The sequence below is a fragment of the Phyllostomus discolor genome, chromosome 3 (genome assembly GCF_004126475.2).
Source record: "Phyllostomus discolor isolate MPI-MPIP mPhyDis1 chromosome 3, mPhyDis1.pri.v3, whole genome shotgun sequence".
In the NCBI taxonomy this organism is placed as follows: Eukaryota; Metazoa; Chordata; class Mammalia; order Chiroptera; family Phyllostomidae; genus Phyllostomus; species Phyllostomus discolor.
The window spans coordinates 121,321,557-121,346,583 of NC_040905.2; the positions used below are offsets into that span (position 1 = coordinate 121,321,557).

Below are 25,027 nucleotides of genomic sequence, written 5' to 3' on the forward strand. Positions count from 1 at the left end.
ACTCCAACGCCAAGAGGCGGCCTCACCCTGCTTCTTCGAATGTATGGAGCTACGCACAGGTGCTAGTGCACAGGTGGTCCACAGGACAAAGACTGTTTCCCCCACACGCAACGCGAGACCGCCGCAGGTCCTCTCGAAAGCTACCGCCTGCACTAGGCCCGCCAACACGTCACCGAAACGGGAAACGGGGAGTAACAACCCCTACGCTTATCCCTCCGTAGGCCCTTCTTCTGCTGATGAAACGGCTTTGCACCTCCTCCCGAGTGGTGCGCCTCCCAGTGGGAGCCATCCCCGGGCCTCCCACATTCCCCAGGGTGAGGGAGGACTCCACGGCCCGTTCTCGCACTGTCCACTAGGTCCCGCTGTGTCCCTGAGCCCAAGGAAAGAGCCTCAGTACCCTTACTCCCTCCCGATGCCTCTCAGCAACGATTCTCAGCAATACGCGCTCTCGCGAGACTCCACCTACAGCCGCTCCCACCTCAGACCCTCGCGGGCGAGAAAGTACGTCCAGGCCCCCCGCAGCGCGAGGTTGCGGGCGGCGCATGCGTGGCCGCGGCTCCCAGTGCGCCCCGCGCAGATCTTGGGAGGAGTGGACGCGGTCGTACACTGGGAGCCAGCATCCGCCCCCTGAGGGGCCTGGCTTGGTCCCCTCTGCTGCTTTCCCTTCACAGGCGGAATCGCTTCGGGGCCCGTCCTCGGCGCGCGGAGGTTTCTTGAGGACGGCCAGGCAGCCTAGGGCCAGGAAAGTCGGTGCTGACCCCAGACACCGCTGGCCCTCACAGACCACCACAGCGGCCTGGGCACGCTTCCCTCCCCGAACCTACAACCCGAGGCCGGGCAGGGTCGCACATCCGGCGACTCCCACCAAGAATCCTCGCCTCTCCCCAGCCCAACCCTTGGTATACGGCACAACCCCTCTGTATCCGGCACAACCCCTCGGGGCGTGGCTGTGCGCCCTCGCCCATCCTTCCTTCAGTCCATTCGGTTTACTCCCAGCCCTCGAGCCTCGCCCTGTCCTCCACGGCACTAAAAGAAATGCGACCTGGACAGCCACATCGTGGGGACACATCTTATTCGGAGGAGAGGCCCAGTTTGGGGACTTAAGTGTACACATTTACCGTGTCAACGGCCGAGGGTATTTGATTAATTTAATCAGCTTGGAATACCAGTTCGGGCTGATACTGTTGTTTTCTCTCCCCACGTGTCCAATGAAGCAGGTTGCCCTGGGAGGTGTGCTTTATTTGAGTCTACTTTGAGCTGAACGTGAGGTTGACCCCCGTGTGAGAGCATGGACCTTCAGACGGATGTTCCCCTGGAGGTTGGGGGGCGCCTGATAATGAAGGTGGAGCAGGACCCCAGGTGGACATCAGAGCTGGGTCTGAAAGAACCGGGGAGCTCAGAATCTGAGAACTTCCGCAAATGCTTCCGGCATTTTTGTTATGAGGATGTGAGTGGACCCCACGAAGCTTTCAGTAAACTCTGGGAACTTTGCTGCCGGTGGCTGAAGCCAGAAATGCGTTCCAAGGAGCAGATCCTTGAGCTGCTGGTCGTTGAGCAGTTTCTCACCATTTTACCAGAGAAGATTCAGGCGTGGGCACAGAAGCAGTGTCCGGAGAGTGGCAAGGAGGCAGTGGCCCTGGTGATACATTTGGAGAAAGAGGCTGGAAGACTAAGACAACAGGTGAGAGGGCATTTTCAAATTTTTATTTTAGAAAGAAGGCGGTGAGTAGAGTATGTGTGCACTGCAGGAAGTGCTCATTATGTGGAAGGATAGTGGTATATACTAATGAAAGAAAGACCTTTGAAATGAAGAAAGACCACTTGAAAGGGAATCAGAATTTCATATTAAGTAGAACAAAAGCTTTAATTGAAATAGTATCTTGCAAGTAAAACTAAACAGTATTCATCTAAATATTTGTTTCAAGTCTTTGACATAATGTTTCCCCAAAAATTCTATGAGAGAACTTATGCTTCACAGGGTTTGACTTTTACAGCTTGGTCCTAAAGAGGGCTGTGGGGGGGGTGGAAGGAAGGGAGTAAGGATTTAAGTTACCCCAGGGTCTTCTCTAATCCTTTAATATTCTAATCAGTGTCTTCTTCTGAAGTGACCTCAAAGCCATCATCCTATCAGACTTTTCCATTTAACTGCCAGGTCTTCATTTGTCAGTGGCTTTGCATGGTCTTCTAGATATTTTTCAACAGCCCTTCCACTAACCTCATAAAATCCTGCAAGAATTGCAGGATTGCATTTTTGTAAAGATCTGACTACAAGCATGTTTCTGTTTTGGTCAGAGATAGACACTAAATGTGGAGATTATGTTTTCATTTCACTAGAGAATTTGTGTTCTGATAATTTACTTCTCTATGAATCTAGTCAATATGAGGACTCAAATAATATCTATTTTAAACAAGAAGGCTCTGTATTTCGTGCCTGACGGATTTCCCTCTCTGTATATTGATAAAGAGCACTCACCATTCCCTTATGTCCAGTCTTATGGACAGTACTATTAACCCAGTGCCCTTGGAGCCTCTGTTGGGAATAGACTGAAATTTTCACTCCTTTTCACATCTTCTGTCCTTCTTTGATGTCTTTCCTGGGGTAGTTTGGTCCCCATCTGGCCCTCTTTTCCTCTTGTTTTATTACGGCTTTGGTTTTATTCCCCAGGTTTGCAGTCCTGAGCACTCAGGGAAGCAAGCCCCACTTGAAACAGTGTGGGATGTGGCAGACTTTCAACCAGAGACCCAACCCAGAGTGATGTCTAGGGAAGAAGCTGGAAGCCTGCACTCAGGACACCAGGAGCAGCTGAACCCAAAGAGAGAACATCAGCCCTTACCCAAGAATGGTAAGAACTCAGAAGACGCCCAGTGCAGACAATGGCAGATTTATTTTTAAACTTTTAATCTGATTTACACAACCCCTCACCAAGAGGCAAGATCCACTACTACATATCCCACTTCCTTATCTCTCCCAAAATTCATGTTATGATAGAATGCATTAAAAATATTTATGGTTTCTGAATTTTCTGGTGTGTATTCACAGCATCTAGGTTCCCTGCTCACATGGATTAAATGCTCCCAGTTACTTTAGCTGATAAACTTAGTCCAGTAAATCCCTGGTGTTGTTTGATTCTGCCATAAATGGTAGGTAGAAAATAGAAAATAGAATTCCAGGGTGATAAGGAATTCCTAAAGTAGAAAGGTTTGTTCTGTTGAGGTACTTGGGTTGCGGAGAACAGAAAATTTGTGGGATAAATTTCTCAGAAAGGTGAATTCATTCTAAAAGAAGACCTGTGGCAGTCCGGGCTCCTGGGGAGCCAGAAAGCGGACGGAGAGTGTCAGGGCTCGGCTCGGGCTCGGGCTCGGCTCGGCTCCGCTGCAGGCCCCGGCTCCTCCCCGGCCTCCGCGCCGCACTCCGAGCCCCTCCCCCTCCCCCGCCCGCCGGGCCGCCGCCGCTGCCTCCCCGCGCGGGTTGAGGAGGAGCGGGCGGCACGGAGCTGCGGGCCTCGCCGCGGGGAGGCGCTGCGCCTGGGGAGCGGCGTCGCTGCACTCCCGCTCCCTGGCGACCCGGCCACTGCCCACGGGGACTGGCGCCGCCCTTAGTCCCCTCCAGCCGCCACTTGGACGCCTGGCTCCGTGCATCTCTCCATCCACCCAAGGTGCCAACCTCCTGCCCTGTATCCGGGGATTCCTGCGTTCGCACCCTACACGAACTGTCCATTCCGATTTGACACTAATTCTGATGAGAAAACTATGACTGAGAAATATTGACTGTGTCTCCACTTCCAAGGTGGAGGTGGGTACGCTTGCTTCCTCGCACAACCAAAATAAGGACAACAACCAATTTAAAAACAACCAAAACTGCCAGAAAATCTAACTGTGTGGAAGTCCAAAAAACAAGGAGCTGAAGAAGAAACCAGACTGGTTTCTTGTCATCCAGACTGGTGCGCTGAGACAAAGAAATACGGCCCAAATGAAATAACAGATCAAAGCTCCAGAAAAAGAACTAAGCATCAAGGAGATAGCCACCTATCAGATTCAGAGTTCAAAACACTGGTGATCAGGGTGCTCACAGAAATGATTGAGCATTGATGCAATATAGAGGAAGAAGTGAAATTATGTTAAATGTTAAAGGGACTTATCTAAGAAAAAGAAGAAGATCAAAGCTATGAACAGTAAAATGACAACAGACTCACAACTATCAACAACTGAACCTAAAACAAAACAAAAATAAAAATAAACTATGCAAACAACTAGAACAGGAACAGAATCACAGAAATGGAGATCACATGGAGGGTTATCAGTGGGGAGGGGGAGGAAGGAGAATGAGGGAAAAGGTACAGGAAATTAAAGCATAATTAGTAGGTACAAAATAGACAGGGGGAAGTTAAGAATAGTATAGGAAACTGAGAAGCCGAAGAACTTATATGTACAACCCATGGACATGAACTAAGGGTGGGGGGAATGCTGGTGGGAGGAAGAGTGCAGGGTGGAGGAGGATAAAGGGGAGAAAAAAATGGAACAACTGTAATAGCATGATCAATAAACTTTACTTTAAAAAGAAAAAAAAATAAAAATAAAAAAATAAATAAAAGAAGACCTGTGATTTCAGCCATGTGTGCTTAAGGGAATAATAAGTTTCCAAAGAAGTGATTGGATTTGCTTCTGTAGAAAGTAGTAGAGCAAGCCCTGACTGGCATAGCTCAGTGGATTGAGCATGGGCTGCAAACCAAAGCATTGCAGGTTCGATTCCCAATCAGGGCACATGCCTGGGCACCTGGGTAGCAGGCCACAGCCCCCAGGAACCGCACATTGATGTTTCTCTCCCTCTCTCTCTCTCTCTCCCTCTCTCTCTCTCTGTCTCCCTCTCTCCCTCCCTCCCTCCCTCCCTCCCCTCCCTCTCTAAAAAAATAATAAAAAATGTTTTTTAAAAAGTAGTAGAGCAATGATATATATATTTTTTTCCATCTTTTGAGGGTTGTGTTGCCTGTCCAGGACCATGTAACTTCTTTAACATACTAAAGGGGATTAACAGGCTAGAGATTGCAAACTGGTCACTCACATGCCAAATTAGATTTGTTTTGTTTCACCTACAAAGGGTTTTTGATTTGGGGAGTTTATTGGTTTGTTTTTAGTTCTCAAGTTTTAAGACTTTCAACACTTTACACAAAAGTCCAGAATTCTGGCTTCTATTGAAAAATTTAGAAGCTCAGCTATTCCAGGGCCATAGTCTCACAAGGAAGCATCAACTGGGGCTAAACATTGCTGTACCTTTTGAAATGCAACATGTACTCCCACACACCTTACCTGGCCCTTTTCATGATGCACTCTGTTTGCTTACTCTAAAAGGATTAGCATTTTTGAGTTCTGCTTTAGGTTACCATGGTTACAGGCATAGTTCTGAACTCATTGAGAAAGTGATCAATTTGTATTTCTTCCTTTTTTAAAATTTTTATTTATTTTTTTAATGTATCTTACTGATTATGCTATTACAGTTGTCCCATTTTCCCCCCTTCATTCCCCTCCGCCCTGCACACCCCCTGCCACACACATTCCCCCCATTTAGTTCATGTCCATGGGTCATACATGTAAGTTCTTTGGCTTCTACATTTCCTATACTATTCTTAACCTCCCCCTGTCTATTTTCTACCTACCATTTATGCTACTTATTCTCTGTATCTTTTCCCCCTCTATCCTCTTCCCACTTTCCCTCTGATAACCCTCCATGTGATCTCCATTTCTGTGATTCTGCTCCTGTTCTAGTTGTTTGTTTAGTTTGTTTTTGTTTTTGTTTTTGTTTTAGGTTTGGTTGCTAATAACTGAGTTTGTTGTCATTTTACTGTTCATATTTTTATCTTTTTCTTAGATAAATCCCTTTAACATTTCATGTAATAAGGGCTTCTTGATGTTGAATTCCTTGAACATGGCCTTATCTGGGAAGCACTTTCTCTGCCCTTCCATTCTAAATGATAGCTTTGCTGGATAGAGTAATCTTGGATGTAGGTTCTTGAGTTTCATGACTTGGAATACTTTTTTCCAGCCCCTTTTTGCATTCAAGGTCTCTTTTGAGAAATCAGCTAACAGTCTGATGAGAACTCCTTTGTAGGTAGCTGTCTCCTTTTCTCTTGCTGCTTCTAGGATTCTCTCCTTATCTTTAATCTTGGCTAATGTAATTATGATGTGCCTGGTGTGTTCCTCCTTGGGTCCAACTTCTTTGGGACTCTCTGGGTTTCTGGACTTCCTGGAAGTCTATTTCTTTTGACAGATTGGGGAAGTTTTCCTTCATTATTGTTCAAATAAGTTTTCAGTTTCTTGTTCTTCCTTTTCTCCTACTGGCACCCCTGTGATTCGGATATTGGAACATTTAAAGATGTCCTGGAGGTTCCTAAGCCTCTCCTAATTTTTTTGAATTCTTATTTCTTTATTCTTTTCTGGTTGAGTGTTTCTTTCTTCATTCTGGTCCACACCGTTTATTTGAATCCCAGTTTCCTTCCTGTCACTGTTGCTTCCCTATACATTTTCCTTTATTTCACTTAGCATAGCCTTCATTTTTTCATCTAATTTGCAACCATATTCAACCAGTTCTGTGAGCATCGTGATTACCAGTGTTGTGAACTGTGCATCTGATAGGTTAGCTATCTCTTCATTGCTTAGTTGTATTTTTTCTGGAGCTTTGATCTATTCTTTCATTTAGGCCATTTTTTTTTGACTCCGCACACCTATTACACAATAATGAGCAGAGCCTTAAGTGTTCACCAGGGCAGGGCAACCCATGTCCCTGCTCATGGACAGGTTGTGGTGCTGTATGTGGGGGGGGGTCCAAGAGGGGACAGTGGCGCTTGCTCCACTCTCTGCCAGTGTTCAGTCACTTCCCCTGCTGCCCACAATCAAATTGGGCCCTTCTGGTGCTGATTCTTGGGCAGGTGGGCTTGTGTACATTCTAGGACCCTGTGGATCTCTCCAGTGAATTCTTCTGTGAGGCTGGGAGTTTCTCCTGCTGCCACAACCCCCACAGGTGTTTTCAGTCAGAGGTTTGTCGCTTTACTTCCCCTCACTGAAACTGTCGGTTGCACCTTCTGTCTCGCTCCCCAGTTGTTTCTCCCAGTTTATCTGCCCACAAATGTGGGACCGCCCAATCTGCAATCCCTCGCCGGATCCTCCAGCCTTGCCCACCCGAGTCCTCCAGCTGCCGCCTTGCCACGAGTCTTCACAAGGCTGTCTGTCTCCGCCCCTCCTACCGGTCTAGATGAATGTTTCTTCTTTACCTCCGTGGTTGTTGGACTTCCATACAGTTTGATTTTCTGTCAATCCTGGTTGTTTTTTGTTTTTGAATTATTATTGCCCTTCTTTTGGTTGTGAAAGGAGGCACAGTGTGTCTACCTATGCTTTCATCCTGGCCATAAGTTCTTTTGCTTTTTTTACACACTCATTTCTTAAGAGACACAGCATGAATTCAAGGGCCAGAGACCAGAACACTAATTGTTTCTTTCTCTTATAGCTCAGTCTTCTCCCTGGATTCCCATCCCTGCTGAAGAATGGAACACCACGGATCAGGAAGTAACAACCACAAAACTTCCTGTTGGGTTTCAGGTAAATGGTATTGTTCTCTCTGACCTTCCTTTGTAGGGTATGCAGTCACAATGATTTCCTGGGCCTCCACAGTCCTCAGATTGTTATACTCCCACCAGGAGACCTTTTCCCCCTTGTTCCTTTTCCACAAAAGACGGCCATTTTTTAGTACTGGAACACCACAATGGATCATCTCTCTTAGGATTCTTTTTTTTAAGTAATTTTTATTGATTATGCTATTACAGTTTTCCCATTTTTTCTCCTTGTATCTCCCTGCACCCTGCCCCTCCAACCCTCCAGCATTCCCCCCCTTAGTTCATGTCCATGGCTTGTACATATAAGTTCTTTGAGTCCTCTCTTTCCTATACCATTTTTATGCCTACTAATTATGCTCTCCCCGCCTATTTTATGCCAACTAATTATGCTTCTTCCCTGTACCTTTTCTCCCCTATTCCTCCTTTTCCCCTCTCCACTGAAATCTCTCTGTGTGATGTCCATTTCTCTGATTCTGTTCCTGTTCTGGTTGTTTGCTTAGTCTGTTTTCGTTGTTTTTCTTTTTGTTTAGGTTCAATTGTCAATAGTTGTGAGTTTGTTGTCATTTTACTGTTCATATTTTTTATCTTCTTTTTCTTAGATAAGTCCCTTTAGTGTTTCATATAGTAAGGGCTTGGTGATGATGAATTCCTTTAACTTGACCTTATCTGGGAAGCCCTTTATCTGCCCTTCCATTCCAAATGAAAGCTTTGCTAGATAGAGTAATCTTGGATGTAGGTCCTTGCCTTTCATGACTTTAAACACTTCTTTCCAGCCCCTTCTTGCCTGGAAGGTTTCTTTTGAGAAATCAGCTGATAGTCTAATGGGCACTCCTTTGTAGGTAACTGTCTCCTTTTCTCTGGCTTCTTTTAGGATTCTCTCTTTATCTTTAATCTTGGGTAACTTAATTATGATGTACTTGGTGTGTTCCTTTTTGGGTGCAACTTCTTTGGGACTCTGTGGGCTTCCTAGACTTCCTGGAAGTCTATTTCCTTTACCACATTGGAGAAGTTTTCCTTCATTATTTGTTCAAATACGTTTTCAATTTCTTCCTGTTGTTCTTATTCTGGCACCCCTATAATTAGGATATTGGAATATTTCAAGTTGTCCCAGATGTTCCTAAACCTGTCTTCATTTTTTTTGAATTCTTGTTTCTTCCTTTTCTTCTGAATGGATGTTTCTTTCTTTCTTTTGTTCCAAATGGTTGCTTTGAGTCCTGGTTTCCTTCCTGTCACTGTTGGTTCCCTGAATATTTTGTTTCATTTCACTTTGAGTATCCATGGTTTTTCATTTTTTGACCAAGCTCAACCAGATCTGTGAACATTTCGATTACCAGGTTTTTTAAATTCTCCATCAGATAGGTAAGCGATCTCCTCCTCACTTAGTTCTCTTTCTGAGGCTTTGCTCTGTTCTTTCATTTGGGCCATATTTCTTTGTCTTGGTGCAGCTGATATGTTGTAAGGGGGCAGGGCCTTAGGTATCCACCTGGGCAGGGCAACCCTCTCTGCTGTACTATGGGGCTGTCTGTGGGGGAGGGACCAGAGAGGGAACAGTGCAGCTCGCCTGCTCATCTCTGACACACTTTTCAACGAACTCTGGTGTGAAACTGGGAATATCTCCCACAATGGCAACCCCAGCCATAGCCCACAGTCAGCTCTGAGTCTCAGTTTTCCACTTAAGTCAGCCTCTCCCACACAGCCCTGGAGCTAGGCAGCCAGCCCTGCCCCCAAGGCTGCCACGTCGATGCGGTTTTTCTGAGTCGACCAGCAAGGTTCACCACTTCCCAGTCTGGTTGTTTCAGTTGATTTTTTCTTTAATTCCTTGGTTCTCAGAGTTCTGTGCAGTTTGATTTTCTGGAGCTTTTGGTTGTTTATTGATTTTAGATTGGTTGTTATCTTCCTTTTGGTCGTACGAGGAAGTGAAGGGTTTCTACCTACGCCTCCATCTTGCCCAGAACTCTGATTGTCTCTTAGTATTCTTTTTTTTTAATTGATTATGCTATTACAGTTGTCTCATTTTCCCCCCTTCACTCCTCTCCACCCTGAACACCCCGTCCCACACACGTTCCCCCGATTTAGTTCATGACCATGGGTCGTACATATCAGTTCTTTGGCTTCTACATTTCCTATACTGTTCGTACCCTTTCCCTTTCTATTTTCTACCTACCATCTACTTATTCTCTGTACGTTTTCCCCCTCTTTCCCCATCCCACTCCCCTGCTGATAACCCTCCATATGATCTCCATTTCTGTGTTTCTGTTCCTGTTCTTGTTTGCTTAGTTTGCTTTTGTTTTTGTTTTAGGTGTGGTTGTTAATGATTGTGAGTTTGCTATCATTTTACTGTTCATATTTTTTATCTTCTTTTTCTTAGATAAATCCCTTTAACATTTCATGTAATAAGGGCTTCTTGATGATGAATTCCTTGAACTTGACCTTATCTGAGCAGCACTTTCTCTGCCCTTCCATTCTAAATGAAAGCTTTGCTGAATAGAGTAATCTTGGATGCAGGTCCTTGCCTTTAATGATTTGGAATACTTCTTTCCAGCCCCTTCTTGCCTGTAAGGTTTCTTTTGAGAAATCAGCTGATAGTCCTGTGAGGACTCCTTTGTAGGTAACTGTCTCCTTCCTCTTGCTGCTTTTAAGATCTCTCCTTATTTTTAATCTTGGCTAATGTAATTATGATGTGCCTTGGTGTGTTCCTCCTTGGGTCCAACTTCTTTGGGACTCTCTGGGCTTCCTGGACTTCCTGGAAGACTATTTCCTTAGCCAGAATGGGGAAGTTCTCCTTTATTATTTGTTCAAATACGTTTTCAATCTGTTGCTCTTCCTCTTCCCCTTCTGGTACCCCTATAATTCAGATGTCAGAATGTTTAAAGATGTCCTGGAGGTTCCTAAGCCTCTCCTCATTTTTTTGAATTCTTGTTTCTTCATTCTTTTCTGGTTGAATGTTTCTTTCTTCCTTCTGGTCCACTCCATTGATTTGAGTCCAGTTCCTTCCCATCACTGTTGGTTCCCTGTGCATTTTCCTTTATTTCACTTAGTGTAGCCTTCATTTTTTTCATCTAATTTGCAATCCTATTCAACCAATTTTGTGAGCATCGTGATTACCAGTGTTATGAAGTGTACATCTGATAGGTTGGCTGCCTCTTCGTCACTCAGTTGTATTTTTTCTGGAGCTTTGATCTCTTCTTTTGTTTGGGCCATTTTTTTTTTTTTTGCCTTGAAGTACCTGTTACATAGTGAGGGACAGAGCCTTAGGTATTCATGGGGCGCAGTAACCCACGTCACTGTGTTGTGACGCTGTATGTGGGGCAGGATCCAAGAGGTAACAATGGCACTTGCTCTGCTCTCTGCTGGATTTCAGTCACTTCCCCTGCTTCCCACCAGCAAATTGGGCCCTTCTGGTGCTGATTCCCATTTGGGTGGGCTTGTGTACATTCTAGGACCTTGTGGGTCTCTCCAGTGAACTCTCCTGTGAGGCTGGGGGTTTCTCCCGCTTCCACAGCTCCCACAGGTATTTTCAATCAGAGGTTTGAGGCTTTATTTCCTCCTCCTGGGGCCCTAGGTTACGCAGTCTGTCCCACTCCCCAGTTGTTTTTCCCAGTTTATCTGCCCGCAAATGTGGGACCACCCAGTCCACAATATGCTGCCTCTCGGGGTCTGCCTGCTGTTGCCTTGGCAGCCAGCTGCAGCCTTGTGCACCCCGCTCCACAATTCACCACCTCACTGGGTCTGCCAGTCACTGCCTTGCCCACCCTGGTCCTCCTCCACCACCTTGCCACGAGTCCTCTCCACCTGGCTATCCATCTCCACCCCTCCTACCGGTGTGGTGGAATATGTCTTCTTTAACTCCTTCGTTGTCGAACTTCCATACAGTTAGATTTTCTGTCAGTTCTGGTGGTTTTTTGTTTTTGAATTGTTGTTGTCCTTCTTTTGGTTGTGTGAGGAGGCACAGTGTGTCTACCTATACTTCCATCTTGGCTGGAAGTCTGTCTCTTAGGATTCTTTATAGTATCTCCTGCTTCATTTGTCACAGAATGTGTGAAATTTGTCCAGAAAGTATCCAGCAATGTGATAGGAAAAATAGAGGTATTTATTGAAAATACAAGATACAAAAAAACATTGTACATAGGCCATTGACACCTCAGTCCCCTTCAAAGTAGGCATCTTAGAACCTCGCTCGGTTATTCCAGTGTCTCTTCCTTCCACTGTCCAAACCACTCTGCAAAATCCTTTGTCGGAATTGACATTAGCTGTTCCATTGTATTTTCCTGAGTCTCATCAACAGTCTGAAATTTCTTCCCTTTCAAAGGTGATTTTAGTTTTGGGAAAAGCCAGAAGTCACAGGGCACCATATCTGGGCTGTAAGTGGACTGAGTTGCCTGGGTGATTTGATGTTTCATCAAAAAACTCTGCATGAGACATGATGCATGAGTGGGCAAATTGTCATGATGAAGTTGCCAATCACCAGTTGCCCATAGCTGTGGCCATTTTCATTGTATTGCATCTCTCAACTGGTGGAGAACATTGAGGCAGCACTCCTTATTAATTGTTTGGCCTGGAGGGGTATACTCATGATGTACAAACACTTTCCCAATCAAAAAATACAGTTAACATGGTTTTGATCTTACTGCAACTTTGTCATGCCTTCTTCAGGTGTGGAGAACCAGGCAACTTCCCACTGGGACAACTGGGTCTTTGTTTCCGGATCATAGCCATAGACCCACAGTTTATCGCCGGTTATGACCTTCTTCAGGAAATCTGATTCATTGGTAGCAGTTTGAATCAAGTCATTAGCAACTGCAGCACAATGTTCCTTCTGCTCTGGTAGCAGAAACTACACAACAAATTTTGCCACAGCATGTTTCATGCCCAGATCCTGCATCAAAATCTCAGACATAGTAGTTTTTGGAATTCCCAGATCAGTTTCTAATTCTCACACTGTCAGTTGCCAATCTTTGTTGATTGCAGCCCGTGTACATTCAACATTCACAGGTGTTCTGCGTGTAGCAAGCCTTCCAGAATGTGAATCATTTCGAAATATTCCCAACCACCTTTGAAGTGTTTGTGCCACACTTTTATTGGCACTGCACTTATTGCATCATCCTTGAAAGCCTTCTGAATCGTTTGAATAGTTTCTGTGGAGGAGTGTTCCAGCTTAATGCAAAATACGCAGATCCGTTCCTTTACTCACTCAAGTGATGGCCACACAATACAAATGCTCATTCAGCGGCATCTACCACCCCCACTAACTAGTACAGTGAAGTCGTCATTCATGCATGCACATTCCAGTCCACCCTCCTTAGCAGCCAAGTTACATTGATGTCACACAAACTATTCTCATTATATTAACAATAGCTGGACTTTTTCTGGATGGACCTTGTCGTACACTCGGTTCCTTGGTTTTAATTATTTTTTGAAGCCTTTCTGTGCTTCATTCAATATTGTTTATCTTTCAAAGACCCACATGGTTATATTGGTAGTCATTGTTCTTAGTGTTGTTACAGGGACCAGTGAAAGATGTCCTTACGTCAAAAGGTATTTCCTACAAAAAGAGTGTACATCAGATTCCTGTTCACAGAGATGTCTACCGGGATACTAGAGAAGAGAGTGTTGGGAACATGGTCTCCCTGGGTAAGGATTCTTTCCCTTTTCAGATAAAAAATTTGGGGATTTCTAATATACTCATTCTGTTGATGATAAAATAATTATAGATGATAACACTTAAAGGACTTTCATGGGCTGTCTAATCATTTTTCACTCTAGCTTACCAGATCTTGTAATCACTTACCCATATTCTCTTGCCTCATTCATCCCTTTTTTCTAGTTTATAATTTACGTATTTTTTTATAATTTAGTGATTAAAACATTGGACAGGTATTATATATGACTGTCATTTATATTATTTAAATGTAAACTTACACACATTGACTAGTTGTTTTTGTTTAAATATAGTAAACACAACAATTTTCACAGAGCCTGACGTATGGGTGGGTACCCAGTGAATATTTGTCGGGTGAATGGAAATCATGTAAATGGAAGAAAAAAATTTTAATACAGTAACCTCAATTGCATGTTGTGAATTATTTAAATGGCACAAATTCACAGGCACACATTACCACTAAAGTGTCACTTTAACAGCAAACTTCTGCTTCAATAGTAGGGCTAAATATGATTCATTCATATATATGTAAGCCACAAGTCAAAGAGTACTTATAAGTAAAATTATAGGCCTAAAATGTGCACTAATACATACTGTAGCTACTTTGTGTTGTATAATAGGGTAGCCACTAGCCACACATGGCTATTTAAATTTATAAAATTAATTAAAGTTAAAAATTCAGTTCCTCAGTGGTAGTGGCCACAGTTAAAATGTTAAAGAGTACATTTAAGGAATTCAGTAGCCATGTTGGACCCTGTAGTTATAGAACATTCCTATCATCCCATAAAATTCTGCTGAACAACACTACACATAGACACTAAAAAGTATAGAGATTATAAAATAGGCCATGTCAAACTGAATGAATAAGATACACTGACAATTGTTTATGTATTGATAGAAAACAATTTTTTTTAAATGACCAACTTCAGACCAACTGATGACAAACCAGTAACATAGCACTCTTCCCAAAACAGCAGGTATCCCAGCTAGTTGTGTGCAACTAGGCATTTATCTAATTGTGTACATGATGGATGTTTCCTAGTGTTGTCTTGGATCACACAGCATCCAGAGCTAGTAAATGCTGCTTGAGTGGGATAGGGACCATACTTTAAGAATACAGGTTTAGCCCAGCACCTTCACATATAATTATAGATTATTAAAGACTCAGGCCCCAATTTTTTATCATAGATTGTAAATGAATGGCTCATGGACTGAATCTAGCCTATACATGTATTTTGGCCTTGCACAGAGTTTTAATTTAAATTTAGATTGTAGGTCTGGATTTCCAGTATCTTGAAAAATTAAACCCAAGGCACTGTGGACCCAGAGTGACTTCCACAGAATAAGAGAGCTCATGCTGAACTGTGGCTGTTCTCACTCCTGCCGTCTCATGCAGTTAGGTTGCCAGGCTTGTCCTTATAGATACTGAACTTTCACTGTCTGTACACTTACTTCTCCAATGTAAAAATAAAGAGCAAATCTCCAATCCCAGGGTTCTTTCAGAAGGGGTTTGATTTGATGCTTCTTATCTAGGAGAATTCCATGAAGCTTCTTTTTGTGTTACCTAGAGAAGAAATATAGTTTTATTATAAACTTATTGGGCATTGGACACTTTACAAATCATCATTTATTTGATATTCCTAGCACCATCTTTGAATAGATGATATTATTCCCTAGGAAACTGAGGCTAGAAAGATTAAGAAACTTCCCTGATCAAAAAGTAAAGTGGTAGACCTAGGATGCACATTTAAGGCAGGTTGCTTTCTAGGTATTGTAAGTTAATATACTCTCAGTTTGCTTCCCTATTCTTACATTGCTTCCCTATTTAGCTTGCCAGATGTGTCCAGAAATCCTTGACTTCTCATCTCTCGTGGCTCAGTATGTATGTGTATGTTATGGGAGTGGGGAAGTATGGGGAGCAGATGTAAGCACACTTTATTTTATAAGTAACAAACAGTGGTTAGGAGGATACTTTGAATCTAATGCAGTGTAGGATACTATGAGGGATTCAAAGGTAATAAAATATGTTATTTACCCTTAAAGTTTTTCCTTTAAGAACCAGCTGGAGAAATAAGTGGTATGTACGTGGGAAGTAAAATGAGAGTATAAGTTAGTAGATGATTGTGCCAGAGAACTCATGTAATAGTGACTACAGTGCGTGCCATCATGGTTGAGTAGGGCCCTAGAAAAAGGTGATTGGACAAGACTTGAAGGACAGGTGTGAACAGTGGTTCAGGAGAGCATGCTGCCAGCAGAAGACTGGGGCATGCCGTAACGAATGACCTCCATGTCCACTATGAAGTATGTTTCTCTTACTATAGGAAGTGCAGTATCTAATTCTAACAAGATAGCCCAGGTGGAGCAAAGAAAGGAGCCATGGACCATAGGTCTGCATTCCTCTAATAAAAGGAATATTCTACAAAGCAGCTACATCAAGGAAAAGTCAGTGCATACTATTCAGATTCCTGCAAGAAGTACAGGGAAGATGTGGAGAGAACAACAACAGTGGGGCTTAGAAGATGAAAAGATAGCAGGTGTGCATTGGAGCTATGAAGAAACAAAGACTTTTCTTGCAATTCTCAAAGAGTCTCGATTTTATGAAACACTTCAGGCTTGTCCCCGAAACAGCCAGGTATATGGTGCTGTAGCTGAATGGCTGCGGGAGTGTGGCTTCCTCCGAACCCCAGAACAATGTCGGACCAAGTTCAAAAGTCTCCAAAAGAGCTACCGAAAAGTGAGAAATGGCCACGTGCTTGAGCCCTGTGCCTTCTTTGAGGACATGGATGCGTTGTTGAACCCTGCAGCCCATGCGTCATCCACTGACAAGCCAAAGGAGACTGTGTCTCTCCCTAGACTAAAACAGATTGGTATCAGCGCTAAAGAACAGATCAGTCTGATGGAGGAGGAAGCTGCAGAAGAATCTGATTGTGAGGAAATGGGCATTGAGTTTATCCAGAAGCCCGAGATTCATGGTACCCCTGTCTTGTTTCAGAACCTGAGCGGTAAGAATTATGCTTTTTGTTTGGTTTGAAAATGGATGATGCAGTCTTGTGGAAAAAGGAGTAGTCCTGGGGAGTGATGTCATGCATACCTTGCCTCTAATCCCTGTAACTAGCTAGAAGTATTCTCAGGGTTCTATTGCTGCCCACAGTGCAGTCTGAGTACAGCACTGAGTGGCCATGGAGGATTCATTTTGAGGTTAGAGTACAGCATGGATTTTGAGTACTTGGGGCCTGTGGAAGGAAGAGAAATGGAGTTAGAGGGCTCTAAGGACCTAATATTATCTGAGAATTGGTGTAAAGCAGTCAAGTGCATTAGATTGTAGTAAGTCAAAGATACATTTTTATACTATCTAGAATAACCAGTGAAAGACTGTGTAACAAAAAAAGTAAAAAAATGAAATCCTAAAAAGTCAAGAAAGAGAAAAGGTAGATATAAATCCAAATATATCTTTTTTAAAAGATTTTATTTATTTATTTTTAGAGAGGGAAGGGAGGGAGAGAGAGAGAGAGAGAGAGAAACATCAATGTGGGGTTGCTGGGGGCCGTGGCCTGCAACCCAGGCATGTGCCCTGACTGGTAATCGAACCTGCGACACTTTGGTTCACAGCCTGAGCTCAATCCACTGAGCTACACCAGCCAGGGCCAAATATATCTTTAATTACAAACTTAAAAGACTGTTATACATTTAATAAATAACTATACGATGCTTACAAGAGATACATCTTAAATATAATAACACAGAGACACTGAAATTAAAAGGACAGCAGATATACCATATACCATATAAAAGAAAGCTGGTGTTATAATTTGGAGGCTGGAATATGTAGGACTAAACTGCCAGTTAATAACTGTGTGACAATAGACACGTCATGTAAGTACTTTGAGCTTCAGTTTTCTTATCTGTAAAGTATGCCTGAGAATGCCAGAGTTATTAAATGAGATGACATACATGAAGGCATTCTGCAAATGTTAAAATGCAATAAAATATTGCCTGGTATCACTGTTATTAGTAATATTTCCCCATCTTATAAAAAGGTAAATTTTTAGATAGAATGAAAAAATAAATCAGGCAGGAGATCTGGGAGTGTACATATGACTGTACCCGTTCAAAAGAAATAGATGGAAAAAGATGGGAAGATGCATTGTTATGTGTGCACAGGTATTCACCAATCTGGAAATCCATAGACATAAGGGTGGGGCTCTTGATATGGTTTCAAATAGGAGAATCCAGTGATAGAAGTGGAAGAGACTACCCAGTAAGATAAGGACAGAATTGACTTTTTCCTACTTACAAGACATAAAAAGCATTGTTTAACAAACTATATTCTATATCCTAAAAAGTTTTATTCTTCTATAAAAGCAGAACCTCTGCTTATCTTACAGAACATTTCATCTCTCAAAATATAGAGGACTCACTGATGTCAAAAACCACTCTGAACTTAGCTCTATTCTTTGAGGAAGACTGGTTTAAAAAGTTATAGGAATTTCGGGGGTTGTGGGGAATTTTTACTGGGTGTCTCAGTCCATTATTCTTAACTGGGCTTAGCTAATCACCAGAGCAATGTCAGATTGGGGGACTGCATTTTTAGCCTACCAGGTAAACTGAGATTAGTTTATTGATTTTAGTTAAAAATCCTATTGGGATTTTTTACTTTATAGATTCATCTGAGAATTGATATCTATATAATTTGAGTTTTCCTACCCAAAAAAACATAGTATCTCTTCATTTTTTAATGAAATATTATAGATTTCTTTTATACACCTCATTTTTGACAAACTTTATACCAGGCATATAATAGTTCCTGCTGCTACTGTGAATGGGATTTTCTTTCTTTTACATCCTATATGTTTTATTGTAATATTGTATAGAGGCTACAAACTCCTTTTCTTATAACTTCAAACTTTATCCTTGAATTGCAGGTGTACACTGGGGCTACGAAGAAACCAAGACTTTTCTTGATATTCTCCATGAGACTCGGTTTTATGAAGCACTTCAGGCTTGTCATAGGAAAAGCAAATTGTATGGGGCTGTGGCTGAACAACTACGGGAATGTGGGTTCCTCCGGACACCAGAACAGTGCAGGACCAAGTTCAAAAGCCTTCAGAAAAGCTACCGCAAAGTGAAAAATGGCCATGTGTTAGAGTCCTGTGCTTTCTACAAGGAAATGGATGCCCTAGTAAACTCTCGGGCATCTGTCCCCTCTACCAACACCCAAGAAGAAGTCCCACCACCCTCAAGGCAAGAAAGAGAGGATATTGAGGTTGAATCCCAGGAACCTACAGGTTGGGAACCTGAGGAGACCTCACAAGAGGCAATAGTGGAGGATTCTGGCAGCGAGAGAATGAGTGAGGAGGATATTGTACAAGAGTCAGAATTCCAAGGACCTCCAGGTCTACTGCAAAGCCCAAGTGGTAAGGATCATCAAGGGGTTGTAGCCTAAAAGAAAGTAAATGTGATTTACTGAAAAATTACTAGACCTTGCCTGTCATTCAGGAGTATTTTTTCATTAAGCAAATATATGAGTGCCCTGAGCTGTTTGAAGGGCAGGGGGTATAGCAATGAATAAAACAGTCTCTCTGCTCGTGGTGCTTCTATTCAAGGAAGGAGCTTACATTCTAGTGATTCAGTCCTTGGGATCTCAGCCTATTTTTTCTGTATGGGTCAAGGAGTGTTTTGTATCTCCAGAAAATACTATGGGAAAGAAATTTTGGAATCTTACATAAGAAAAAACCCAGATAAAGGAAGTGTATCAGTGTGCCCAAAACAGAAATGTCTCAGTGATATGTGATGTGCATGAGAAAAAAAAAAAAAAACACAGGCAGAGATCAAATGAGAGAGAGGGACTTTATCCTGGTTGTCAGCTCCACCTGCATATTTCCCACTGACTGCTGGAAACCCTTTTCGGCATCTCATCATGCTTAAAATTTTCAAAACTAAAATCACCATCTTCCTTCCCATACCACGGCTCTTCCCTGTGTCCTCCTACAGGCCATCAGACTGAAAACTTTAGAGATATTTCTGATGCTTTCTCTCTCATTATTTACACCCAGGCAGTAACACTTTTTTCCCCCAACTATTGTAGAATTTTTATCTGTCCCTTATCCTACTCCATACCCTAGTGCAGTCTTTTCATCTATTGCCTAGACTGTTGTGAAGGTCTCCAAACCAGTTTTCTACATCAGTCTTGTATTAACATTCCACAGTCATCCTTACTCTGAGCTGTTATCTTTCTGTCCTTACCCACTATTATTTCCCTTCCAAAACACTATACTCATTCAAAATAAACATTAGAGGAAGAAATTCCTACACATGCTCTCTGGTAGTATTTATGTGGGAAGTTATAGTATGAAAGCTGAAATTGTAAATCCTACATAACCCTGGTTTCAATAACTTGAAAGAAAGCCCTGTGGCATCATCTCCTGTGAATTTTCTTTTAAGTTGAACTCCAGATCTTCATCAAATTATCGGGCTCTCTGTGAGCCAGGCTATCACTTCTTCCAGACCCGAAAGCAATGTTAGACCCAATCAGAGCACTTTAAAAGAACTGCTAAATGGACTATGACATTGTCATGGCTTTTTACTTAAGTTAATGGATTAATTGATGGTTTCTGCCTCCCCACAGCCCATGCTACAGCTGCCCTACTTGGGACAGAGGACTATCAGCAGTTTCAATTATATGGAAGGAAAGTAATGTTGAAACTGGCAAGTAGAAGTGAGGCAGTATAGCAAAGTGCTTATGAACAAGTGTTTGATAATCAACCAAGCCTTCATTGGACCTAAGTTAACACAGCTTGTGAAATATTTATGGATGAAATAATACAATGCCTGGAATTCACTTCCAAATAATCTGGGTAGAGGGAAGAGGGAGTGTGTAGGAATAGACATGGAGCAAGATTGGCAGTAAGAGATCATTGTTAAAGCTGGTGAGTGGTTCATGGAAGTTCATTGCACATACATACAATTCTCTACCTTTCTGTATATTTGAATTTTTCATAGCAAAATGTTAACACAAAACTACATAATTAAATGACCAGGACAGACTCAGAACCAGAGCTGATTCCAAAGATTGTGTCTCTTCAACATTATATGTTCTCTGTCCAGAAAACCTTGGAAAAGCTGGAATCCAAGATGTACATTGTAGTGAACATGGGCTGTAGGTGAAAAAGTGAGGAAAAGATCATGGGAAACAGAACTAAGGTTGAATTAGTGTGACCTGTGTGTATGACAGCCAGAAAAACAAAGTAACAGGAACAGTTGAGGAGAAGAAAGAAACACCCTTTGGTAGGATATGATTAGATATTGATGAACTTTAAAGTTCATTGGGGAATTTGAACTTGATCACTAGAATCTACTCTAAACACTAGTGATGTTCATGTATTTTAGGATAGAACAAATTTTGAAAGGATGAATTAGAGTGAAACTTCAGGGAGATAAACCAAGTTAATCGGGATATGGATGAGGAATAATGGCTTGGATTACAATTCAATTCAGAGGACATTTCCTGAGACATTTGAGCTCAGTGTTATTATTGGATGTCCTTGGAACTGAATGGCAATAAGGCTTAATGAATCAGGGAGGAGTAACAGGACCTGAAGCCAGTTAAGAGTACAGGGATCCTAACAGATAAAGCTATGAAGGCCCTGTTTATGTTAATATGGACCTGCTCTGAAGTTTTTATTATCTTTTTTTCAGATTTTGAATTTGGAGGTAGTATCAAGGAGGATGCAACGCAGGTAATATTTAAGGATATGGAGCAGCACAGGGCATTAATAGAAAAGTCTAAAAGGGTCGTTTCCCAGAATACTGATCCAGGTAAATATTGTAAAAAGGAATGCATCTCAGGAAGACACTGGGAAAACCATCAAGGAATCAGACAGGGAAAGTTGATGTCTCAGCCTAGAGATTTGGGGAAAGCTGTAGTGCATCAGAGGCCTTTCATGGGAAAGAGATCCTACAGACTTCTCAAGTATGGAGAAAGCTGTGGAAGAAGCACTCGTCTTCTCTGCCGGATAACCCACCAGAAGGAAAATTCTTATAAGTGTAGTGTCTGTGGGAAGTGCTTTGGTAGAAGCAGGAGCCTAATCAGACACCAAAGAATCCACACAGGAGAAAAACCTTTTAAATGTCATGACTGTGGGAAAAGCTTTAATGACTCCTCAAACTTTGGTGCCCACCAGAGAGTCCACACTGGGGAGAAGCCCTACAGCTGTGGAGAGTGTGGAAAGTGCTTTAGTCAGAGCTCAAGTCTCATCATACATCAGAGAACCCACACAGGTGAGAAACCCTATCAGTGTGGAGAGTGTGGGAAAAGCTTCACCAACAGTTCTCATTTCAGTGCCCACCGCAGGGTCCACACCAGTGAGAATCCCTACAAATGCATGGATTGTGAAAAAAGTTTCAATAACTGTACACAATTTCGAGAACATCGGAGAGTGCACACTGGAGAGAAGCCCTATGGGTGTGCCCCCTGCAGCAAACATTTCAGTAAGAGTTCTGTTCTGACCAAACATCAGGAGGTCCACGTGAAAGAAAAGGTGCCGCATCCTCCATCTGTGTACTACCCAGAGAACCCACATAAGGGAAGGACTGATGACTTCAGGAAGACTTTTTGATGATGATCTCTTCCCTTCCTCAATGCCCTTTAGCCATCCTACCCCGATCTCACTCTTGGGATCTTTTGTTGGCTATAAAGTGTAACTCCCAAGAGTTACACTTGAGAATATAAATAAAGACTTGGATCCTGTTCTCACCTCTGCCTCTAATGTGACCAGCCCATTTTTCTCCTTTTATGTGTCTCAGCGTCTCCCATAAAAAAGTGGAGAACATACATTGTCTGAGTTCAGAATGGAGCTCTCGTCAATATATCAAGTCTACTGCTATGGGATCACTACAACCAGCAACATTTAAGATCCTTCTGTGTAGGTGAGAGTTGTTTTCAAGGAGATGAAAAATGCTGAAAGGTTTGTTGTTGTTTTGTTATCTGCCACATGAAATCCTGGATGCAGCTTGACCACAGAGTTTCATGTTCGGGTAGAGCTTTCAGAAGTCTGGTCAGTACTACATCAAGTCCATTTTCATTCTGAAGATATCAAAAGGAGACTGAAAATTTTGTAGCTTCCATAGGAAGTCTGTTGCAGTGTACCTTTTTTGTGTCAAGAACTTGACCTAGAAAGCTAGGGTAGAATCCCTGTGTTGTCCCTGAAGTCATGTTAGCGATGCTTTGACCTCCACTGAGATGAAAAGCAATTGATTACCCATAATCCTCTGTATACCTACTGTTTCTTTCCCTGAAGACTGAATCCCCTTAGCTGCTGCTTTCCTGCCTGTAAGAATCTAGTTCCTGTTATCATTTACCATATGTCCTACACTTACCTCTTTATGTTTTAGGTGCTCTTATCTGTCTCTTCTGAGCTCTCACATCCTCCTCAGATTGACTAGGCTGCATGCTCATGGTGTGTTTTATTAAGATAAAGTAGTATTTCAGGCACATTCTAGTTGTCTCCTGTAACTTCTCCAGTTCTTACCTAGAACATGATGTATGTTGGCATATTTATGCCTTCCAACCTCACACTTTAAGATTATATAATCATAGCTTTCTAAAACTTAAAAGGGGTAGAAAGAAGTAGAGACCTGAAATATTTCTAAGACCAGTCAGATTTCTTAGGCCTGCTAAGGTTGGATAGCCACCTTAATCCAGACAAAACCTCTAACGTTGTTTATCAAATATTCTCTTTTTTGAGTTCTATATCCTATTCGTAGGATCATGACCCACACTGTAGAGCCTTGAGTAATTTGTAGAATTCTATAGCTCATTGAGTGAAAGCAGAAATATTTACCGAAACTTCCAATCCAGAACATGTGTTTTCTTCATTTACCTGTTCATCTGAAAAATCTTTTTGATAATAACCCCCTAGCTCTAGCCCAATAAATAGTGAAGGAAGGGTTCAGATGGATGGATAATTCTTTCATCTCTGGAAGTTACAGATGAAACCCAAGAATTTGGTCGTCCAAGACTAGTTCCTTTAGGCAGTGAAAAGTCATAGTTTGGTGGAAAAAACCAGAGTTGGGTAGATTTTTCTTTTGATCTTATCTCCTTTCTTTTATCATATCCTCTCATTTTAACATATGTGGAGATAATATTTTTTCTTTAACTCTGTTTTAATCTGTTGAAACTTGTTCAGCAGAATACCAAGAAAGGTAGGCAGTTACAATGCCAACATAGGGTATGGCCTTCTGGAAGGCAGGTGACTCAGGTAAATGTTGATAAATGTTCTGATTTACACTTGTTGAAAATGTTATGCTTGTTCACATCTGAATAGATTGATTTCCTCTGTGTTCTCTGAATCATAGACTTTCAATGGTGAATGCAGCTTTGTGTTAGTAATATGCCTAGCACAGTAAGACACATTAGTGCCAGTGGGAGTATGCTTATATTGTGTGGATGTTCTGGAATTCCAGCTCTAGAGAAGGTGAACATTAATAGAAGTAACCACTTAGTAATACACACACAGGATTGATAATTATATCAACTTATACATGATTCAGGAAAGGTGTCTATTCATAAATATTTATTAAGCACCATTATATGTTAAGGCCGTGTTCTAGGCACAATAAGAGATACAAAAGTGAAAATGGAGGCATGGTACCTGTACTCAAGGAACTTGAAATATGATAGAGGAATTATTATAGCAAAAGTCAATGCCAATTAATGCATGTAACTTACAAAAGTCAGTGACTCAATCATGAGAAAAGCACCTTTACTTGCAAAAGACTTTTTCTAACTTGCCTAAAATCATATTCTTTACTTCTGTCTTTCAGACTTCCCTAGTAGCAGGGAAGGTTCAGACCCAATCCATCTCCAGTGGGACAAGCTGATTCTGGTTTAGTCTCCTATGTCTGGGATCAAGCTAAGTTGGAACTTGGATTCCCCTACTGATATTTGTAATTGTAACTGGGCAGCTGAGACATGTGTTAAGTTAACTCATTGAAGTTTGTCTCTTCTTTCTGAGGAGACAGAAGGTTCTGCCCACATTAGACAAGACTCCTTGCATTTTATCCTTTTTCAGCTGGAACATGAAAGTCCAAATGAATGATGTGTCTTTTATATCACATAGCACTGCTTTATGACAATCCGTAGGAACAGGCTTTTTTTTTTTTTTTAAGATCTCAGTACCAGGGGAAGCTACTCTGATCCTAAGCAAAAAGAAAGAAAAGAAAAGAAATTAAAACACTGTGATTTTTATAACTTACTGTTTTTCTCTTTGGTTCTGGCTACTGCAAAGTTCAACAAAATTTACAACCTACCTTACCAACTACCTAAAATCTATATTTATTTAATCCTGTCTTATTTGTTTCAAAATTGTCCCAAATCCTATTTTTAATGTTACTAATAAACGTATTTTATTTTGTGACACCTTACCCAAGGCACTTTGGAAACTGGCTTGTATTCCCTGCCAAGGCTTGCTTGTTACTCTCACAAATGCCTCCAGTTCTTACTAGTCACTTTATTACACATACAACCTAATTTATTCATATGGAAGGAAACCTTACTTTAAAGAGGAAAACTTCACACATATGCCAACACAGCTCAGGGCCGCCTGCTGTGGTAAAGTAAGCATTGGACCAGAAGCCAAAAAAGACAAGTTTTAGCCTTGTTACTGCCACTTACTGACTCGTTCAACAGGCCATATCCTCTCTCTGGGTCTTAGCTCCTTCTATGAAGAGAGGTCGAATCTGATTACCAAGACTAATTAGAACCCTGGCT

The 25,027-nt window shown here is 42.1% G+C and overlaps 1 protein-coding gene across 3 annotated transcripts; it reads left to right on the forward strand.

The window, feature by feature from the left end:
- Positions 1-536: 536 nt before the first annotated feature.
- On the forward strand, positions 537-24,885 carry ZKSCAN2 (zinc finger with KRAB and SCAN domains 2). 3 transcript variants are annotated; one of them, XM_028518135.2, is made up of 7 exons: positions 537-1,681; positions 2,666-2,843; positions 7,496-7,587; positions 13,106-13,232; positions 15,582-16,262; positions 18,183-18,674; positions 20,956-24,885. In XM_028518135.2, exons 1-7 carry the CDS (start codon positions 1,289-1,291, stop codon positions 21,873-21,875), a joined length of 2,883 nt encoding a protein of 960 aa, XP_028373936.1. In that variant the 5' UTR covers positions 537-1,288; the 3' UTR covers positions 21,876-24,885. The 3 variants fall into 3 exon arrangements, with proteins under 3 accessions (XP_028373936.1, XP_035877256.1, XP_035877257.1); XM_036021363.1 differs by lacking the exon at positions 18,183-18,674 and having other exon boundaries at positions 932-1,681; XM_036021364.1 differs by lacking the exon at positions 15,582-16,262 and having other exon boundaries at positions 941-1,681.
- The last annotated feature ends 142 nt before the right edge of the window (positions 24,886-25,027 follow it).

What these genes read in the sequence shown, in the direction of transcription:
- ZKSCAN2 (XM_028518135.2), top strand. Translation starts at nt 1,289, where the DNA reads ATGGACCTTCAGACGGATGTTCCCCTGGAGGTTGGGGGGCGCCTGATA. An exon ending in TCAGCCCTTACCCAAGAATG is followed by an intron (nt 2,844 to 7,495) that starts GTAAGAACTCAG and finishes TTTCTCTTATAG; the next exon opens with CTCAGTCTTCTCCCTGGATT. An exon ending in AACTTCCTGTTGGGTTTCAG is followed by an intron (nt 7,588 to 13,105) that starts GTAAATGGTATT and finishes GTGTTGTTACAG; the next exon opens with GGACCAGTGAAAGATGTCCT.